Raw genomic sequence first — 7,616 nt, 5'->3', positions numbered from 1 at the left:
CAAAATGCTGCATGCTTTATTTGCTAAAAGCTATATACATTAGAAACCCATATAAATTATGTTATCCTGAGGATACGTGTCTACATCTTACTGGTTTACGACTTTAGAATCATATAAATATCCATAGTATTATATTAAGACTAGAGGTAACAGTAAATACAACCATGGTACTACAAAATATTTAAAGCAGATCATCGGAATATAAACAATTATTTATAAAAAGTTTGACAATACATATACTAAAACCAAAAATTAGATTCTAAATTAGCAAATTGAAAAATGAACCTATAGAAAAATAAAATAAAAAACAACATAAACAAGGAAAAAGTAGCAAACGAATATATATACACAGCTTGTATAAGCAAAACAAAAATATTACTCAAAAGAGGATTTATAATGTAAACAAATACAAAACACCTCTGAGTTAATGCCCTATTTATATCGCTCAAAATGAATGTCATAAATACTATCAATACAACTCAATCAACAATCAACTCATTTGCAGTTCATAAACATTGTTTACTTTATATAGAACCATATGTAATATTTGGCGACGCAATAATATACTTGAAAATAAGTAACAAGTGTATAAACTGCTAGATAAAACGAAAGCAATGAAGAAGCAAAAAATAATAAAGAAAAACCGTTACGAAACAAACATACAAATAACAGGGTTTCAAGCTTAGCTAAACAGTAAAAATCGGAGAGTCCATGGGTCGTTTAAAATGGAGATTTCCTGAAAATGTTTCATTTAATTTCTAGAACAGCTGTAAGGTTCCTTAACATCAGTTACAAATTGGTCCTGCTTAGGAACAGAGATCGATGCAATCTCGGACAGAGGACGATGATGGCTATGAGTGAGAAGAATCTGGGCGCTTCTATTTTGTTGATCTAAACACTTCATTGATACACGCTTTCCTCTTGGTTTGATCTCCTTACAACCTGGTTTACATTCCTTTACAGGTTCAACTGAGAAACAAATCTGACTTTTACCATTTTGTTGCCTTGTTTTTACTAGTTGCTTTTGCACAGGTTTACATGCATCTGAAATTAAATGTAAACTATATTAAGACAAAGTAAAACAAAAATGTAAATAAAGGCAACAGTAGTATACCGCTGTTCAAAACTCATAAATCCATGGACAAAAAACTAAATCGGGGTAACAAACTAAAACCGAGGGAAACGCATATTAAATATAAGAGGAAAACAACGACACAACACTAAAATGTAACACACAGAGAAACGGACCAAGCATCAGACAAAATCCCACGAGAATAACAAATATAACAAACTACCACTAACACAGATCTCTTGTCGGCATTCTATCCAAGTTCATCAGAGTGACAACTTTTTGCTTATCAATGCTTAAATTCTTTGAATTAGTTATTCTAAATTATGGCATTCCGCATACTGTATGTGGTTCAATACAAAAAGTTATTTTAAAATTCAAACCTAGCTATCATTTCTTATGACATTAATGCTGTACGTCTGACGGTCACACCCCTGTGACTTTTGCTGGAAATGCAGATGTTAAATCGACGAAGAAAAACGTTTCAATTATATTGCATGTATTGATAAACAAAATTCATCTGAAAAATGCAAATCTTTTTAAATGTTAACATTTTCTTCTAATATAGATTAAGGAATGCTTTACGTATCCTAAAACACATACCAGGAGACTGTGGCTGTTCTTTACTGCATTGGTCTTTGATTGGTTGAACATTGCACCTATCGTCAGGTAAAATATTATCTGCTAACAAACAGCTAGGTGACCTCTGTTGTAGTCTTTGTGGATTTTCTTGGTCATTTTGTGGGATGCCATCGTAATTTCCACAGATTCCACAGAGTTTGGAGTATTGGAATGGAGATGCCTGTAAAACACACAGTATTGTAGTTGAATTGTATAATTCAGTGACTTTATCAAACATATTTGTGGTTAACTCGTGTTCTTAGGATGCTTTCTCTTTGTTACACGTTTAATATGTTTATTTATATATTTTGAGTTAAGTTGGATTAAATAATATAATTTAAGGTATGTATTAGTCTGCTGAGTGATTTTCTTTAATACACAGATATGCTTGACCAAGTCACGATGAAACAAATATGTTAGGAGTAAATTGGCTGTCATTTCAAACAGTAAATTGTGGGGATTCTTCTTATGATCTAACATTTTATAGATATAAAGGGTGTTATGTAATCCTTTTTTCTTCAGAATCTTTTACCTGTACTTTGATTTGATCACGTAACACCATGACTCGGATTCCTTCTTGAGGTAAAGACATCATCACATCTTCTCCTTCTTGGGAAACTTTAATTACGTCTTGTTTACTACTAAAAGAAACATATCACTTCTGAACAATTGTGTTTAGTCTATAATGAACATGAAAAAAATTAAGTATTTATTTGATCTTTAAAGTAGAAAGGTGCACGAGATTAATTTTCAGCTTTGCTTATTTCAATAGAAAACATACAGCTAATCGGCTATACATATACATAGCTTATACATAGCTTATATATGCATAGTATTTTTAATCTTTCGATGCACCCGATATCATCTCATTTGGAAATTTAGATTCCAAGCATTAATATTAATGTTTCATTAGACTTGTAGATTATCAGTTAATAGCAAAAAATTGTATAAAACGTTTATATTGACCCTTGTCAGTATTTTCAACAAGCAGTGTTTTATTACTAACTCTTTTTTCAAAATTTTCTAAACGCTAAAAACTTTGCTTGCTCATATCGTTTCTCGTTTTTCTAAAATAGTATGAGGAGAAATTAAATTTCCGCAGTCTAAGAGATTTACTAAAGTCCCTTTCTATAATGATTAAACTTATCAAATTAGGTTACAATGATACTCACGATTTTCCACTTTGTCCTTTAATTATTACTGATTTATCCTGTGACAATGGCTGCTGCTGACCATTAACTTTGACACTAATGCTAACGCCTTGTTTTACTACTTCCACTCTTGATTCCCCGGCAATCACAGTAACAACCTAAAATAAATATTTATGTCTAGTTACATAATAGATATTAAATACGAATTATTACACTATAGCTGTTAACAGTTTGAGGTACTACCGCTTGAAATATCGTGGAGTTCAAAGCCTATCGTGTGTGTATGTAGAAAAAAAAGAGGGACGAAAGATACCAAAGGGACAGTCAAACTCATAAATCTAAAACAAACTGTCAACGCCATGGCTAAAAATGAAAAAGACAAACAGAAAAACAATAGTACACATGACACAACATAGAAAACTAAAGAATAAACAACACGAACCCCAAAACACATGGGGTGATCTCAGGTGCTCCGGAAGGGTAAGCAGATCCTGCTCCACATGTGGCACCTGTCGTGTTGCTTATGTGATTACAAATCCGGTAAATAGTCTAATTCGGTAGGTCACATTCATGAAAGGGAAGGGGATTGTAGTACGACGTAAGGAACATATCCGATATCATTTGTGAAACGGTTATTCCATAACGGTCAATCAACTCGTGATGGTGTCCGTCAAATTTACGAAGGGATGATTTCAACTTCACGATTTGGAACTCTTGGTTTAATAGCTTCCTTGTGAGCAGTAACCCTCTATCAAGAAAATCATGATAGGAAATGCAAGCACGGGAATATCGTATCAATTGGGAGATATATACCCCGTATGCAGGTGCTGCTGGAATGTTGCTACTTAGAAATGGAAAGTTCACAATTGGAAAGCAGAAATCGTCTCTTTTGTCGTAAAATTTTGTTTTCAATCGACCCTCATTGTCAATTTCTAGATGGAAGTCAAGATATGAAGCCGACTTAACTGTATCTGTAGTATCCTTTATCTCCAATTCGATGGGATAGAGGCGTTCCACATAGTCACCAAATTTTGAATTGTTTAGTGAAAGAAACTGTTCCAACAAAGTTATGAGGGGGGAAGATTAAAAATGAGACTCCGTATATTTTAGGGACACCATCACGAATTGGTTGATCCATACGATATAACTGTGTCTAAACTAACTAAGGACATTTTTACCACGTCTTAGATTGTGGTTTACCATTTACATCGTCTGGTACCGAACATGACATATTCCCAAATACAAGTATGACGGTTTTGCTAAGCGCGAATTCGCATTGCTGTAAGATGTGTCACAGTGGGAAAATGGACAAAAATTGATTTGAGACTTTTCGGACATTTTGTAAAAGATTTTGTAAAATCACTGTTTTGTTATAATTGCATATTTCACTAAGGGATTTTGTTATTTTTATTGTGCAAGATTTAAGTCAAGTTTAGAAGATTAAGCTAATCTAATTTCATGTTTTAATTTGTTTTTCAATTAGCGACATTTTACTTGAAATGATCTATTATTCGTATGTGACAAGCCAAGACTTTAATTCCATAAATAAGTCTGCATGTTCTATTGTTAATTATTATCTATGTGCTAAATTTTCCTGTAATCTCTTAATTGAATTTTGATGTGGCAGATTGGATTTAGTATTACACTGAGCAGTTCCAACTCTGTACAATTGTATTCCATGCTGAACTTATTAAATTATACATCGCGCTAACCAGAGTCGTCTTTTGTTACAAGAGCTAGTCCCAGAGTTAGAGTCCGTGCAAACTTGCCGTACTGTTTATTGTATGTGTGTGGTTCCAGGCCAACACATTTCCCAGTCACAGATACACCCAGAATCTGTTTGTGACAGATGTGTAACGGAATTCGTTTGTCCAACATTTATGTATTTAGCTATGATGTTGTATTTGTAATTCTGATCGGATATTGTTGAATGTCTTATCGTTTGTAGTTGTAATTCTGTTTTATTATTCGTACGTAAAAGTAAAGATATTTAATTTATATGATTTTAGTTTAAAGCAAATATATGTACACGATTAATTTGTTTTACAGTTTGGTTTAAAAGAAATACCGACATAGCTAGATAATACAATTCATTAAATAATTACTAACACAATTATACATTAATATTCTTGTAATTGTTATAAAATGCAGTAAATAACATAATTACAAACTTAATCTTGAATAATATCATTTTTATTAAAATTTACATGTGACCTCACATTTTTTGCGTTGATACAGTCGTGTGACGTACTCTTAGGGGTTCTGTTGTGCTGTTTTTTGTGTGTTATCATAGGTTTTTTTTTACGTGTTTGTTGTTATACTGTGGTTTGCATGTCGAAATGTACTATTGTATTGTTTATTTGTGTATATCTGTGTCCTGGATGTTCTTGCATTTTTTTTGTTAAGTATTCCTGACATGTAATGTTATAACTTTAGTGGTGTATTCAACATTGCCAACAGTGCAAGGTTTGGCTAGCCACAAAACCAGGTTCAACCTACTATTTTTTTCTTAAAATGTTATGTACCAAGTCAGAAACTGGCAGTTGTTATCTTATAGCTCGTTTCTGTGTGTGTTGCATTGTCGTTTCTATTTTTGTTGCACTTCAGAGTTTCTGATGTTTCGTTGTTTTCCTTATTGTTAATGTGTTTCCCTCGGTTGCAGTTTGTAACCTGGATTTGTTTTCTCTCAATCGATTTATGACTTTTGAACGTATATTAGGGTTGCCTTTATTTATGTGTTTTGGGGTATTACAAATTTGTTTGATTTTTTTTCCATCTATTTACTGTTTACATTATACGGATTACCAGTATCTTTGTTTCAAACAAGTTACATTCAGTCAACACGAGTTTTTTTCGATGTTAACATCTCATAAATAGATTAAGATGACAAGTCAATGTAACAAAAATAGAATTAGGAAATCGCTTGAACTCAAAAGGAATCGAGGACGGGTGCGTCGACATGGTAAACGTCTCATGCCATACATGCATCACAAGTCATAAATGAATGTTATAAATTAAACAAGAGGCTCTCAAGAGCCTGAATCGCTCACCTTAATTTTTTTGGTTAAATCTCTCATCAATGATTATTTTGGCTTTTCAATTTATTTAAATGTTCTTTGAATCGTCCTATTTTCTTCAAAAGCAAAAAAAAAATCATTTTCTCCTACGTTCTATTTTAGCCATAGGAGCTATGTTTCTGACATACAAGGAAATGAAATATAAAATTTATACTAGATACTCTGAAACTCATTTAGCCTAAGTTTGGCTGAAATTGATACAGCAGTTTCAAAGGAGAAGATTTTTTAAAGTAAGTCAACACGATGAACAAATTGTGAAAAAAGTCTTTAAAGGGCAATAACTCTTTTGGTCAAATTGACTTATTTGTAGATCTTACTTTGCTTAACATTTTTGCTATTAACAGTTTATCTGTATCTATAATAATATTCAAGATAATAACCAAAAACTGCAAAATTTCTTTAAAATCATCAATTCAGGGGCATTATACCTGAAAAACCAGTTACCCAATTCGGCTGAAAATTTCAGGACAGGTAGACCTTGACCTAATAAATACTTTAACTTCTTGTCTTATTTGCTCTAAATGCTGGAGTTTTTGAGATATAAGCCAAAAACTGCATTTTACCCTGTGTTCTATTTTTAGCCATGACGGCCATGTTTTTTGACGAAATAAAAAATAAAGCACAAACTTTATTTTATACACCCTACTGATCATTCAGTTGAAGTTTGGTTGAATTTGGTTCAGTAGTTTTAGAGGAGAAGATTTTTTAAAGTTAGCAAATATGATGAACAAATTGTAAAAAATTGTCATTAAAGGACAATAACCCCTTAAGGGGTCAATTGACAATTTTGGTCATATTAACTTATTTGTAGATATTACTTTGCTGATCATTTTTGCTGTTTACAGTTTATCTTTATCTATAATAATATTCAAGATAATGACCAAAAACTGCAAAATTTCCTTAAAATTACCAATTAAGTGGCAGCAACCCAACAATGGTTTGTTTGATTCATCTGAAAATTTCAGGGCTGATAGATCTTGACCTAATGAACATTTTTACCCCATGTCAGATTTGCTCTAAATGCTTTCGTTTTTGAGATATAAGCCAAAAACTGCATTTGACCCCTATGTTCTATTTTAAGTAACGGCGGCCATGTTTTTTTGACGGATCAAAAATCGAAGCACACACTTTGTGCAGGATAATCTAAGGAACAATCATGCTAAGTTTCATCCAAATCCATTCTGTAGTTTCAGAGGAGAAGATTTTTTAAAGTTAGCAAATGTGATGAACAAATTGTGAAAAATTGTCATTAAAGGACAATAACCCCTTTAGGGGTCAATTGGCAATTTTGGTCATATTAACTTATTTGTAGATCTTACTTTGCTGATCATTTTTGCTGTTTACAGTTTATCTGTATCTATAATAATATTCAAGATAATGACCAAAAACTGCAAAATTTCCTTAAAATTACCAATTAAGTGGCAGCAACCCAACAATGGTTTGTTTGATTCATCTGAAAATTTCAGGGCTGATAGATCTTGACCTAATGAACAATTTTATTCATGTCAGATTTGCTCTAAATGCTTTCGTTTTTGAGATATAAGCCAAAAACTGCATTTGACCCCTATGTTCTATTTTAAGTAACGGCGGCCATGTTTTTTGACGGATCAAAAATCGAAGCACACACTTTGTGCAGGATAATCTAAGGAACAATCATGCTAAGTTTCATTCAAATCCATTCAGTAGTTTCAGAGGAGA

General features: G+C 32.4%; 1 protein-coding gene across 2 annotated transcripts in view; it reads right to left on the bottom strand.

The window, feature by feature from the left end:
• LOC139502885 (uncharacterized) overlaps nt 1-7,616 on the bottom strand; it is a 37,716-nt gene continuing 30,100 nt past the window's right edge. The window contains exons 27-30 of one of the 2 annotated variants that reach the window (XM_071292532.1): nt 2,863-2,999; nt 2,223-2,331; nt 1,673-1,871; nt 1-1,044 (exon numbers count right to left, since the gene is read on the bottom strand). In XM_071292532.1, coding sequence (XP_071148633.1) covers nt 752-1,044; nt 1,673-1,871; nt 2,223-2,331; nt 2,863-2,999 — 738 coding nt within the window. In that variant the 3' untranslated portion in view covers nt 1-751. The remainder of the gene's footprint in view (nt 1,045-1,672; nt 1,872-2,222; nt 2,332-2,862; nt 3,000-7,616) is intronic. The other variant, XM_071292543.1, reaches the window with a different exon arrangement.

The sequence above is a fragment of the Mytilus edulis genome, chromosome 1 (assembly GCF_963676685.1).
Source record: "Mytilus edulis chromosome 1, xbMytEdul2.2, whole genome shotgun sequence".
NCBI lineage: Eukaryota > Metazoa > Mollusca > Bivalvia > Mytilida > Mytilidae > Mytilus > Mytilus edulis.
Note: the sequence above shows the minus strand (reverse complement) of the source record. Positions and strands in the feature narration are given on the sequence as shown.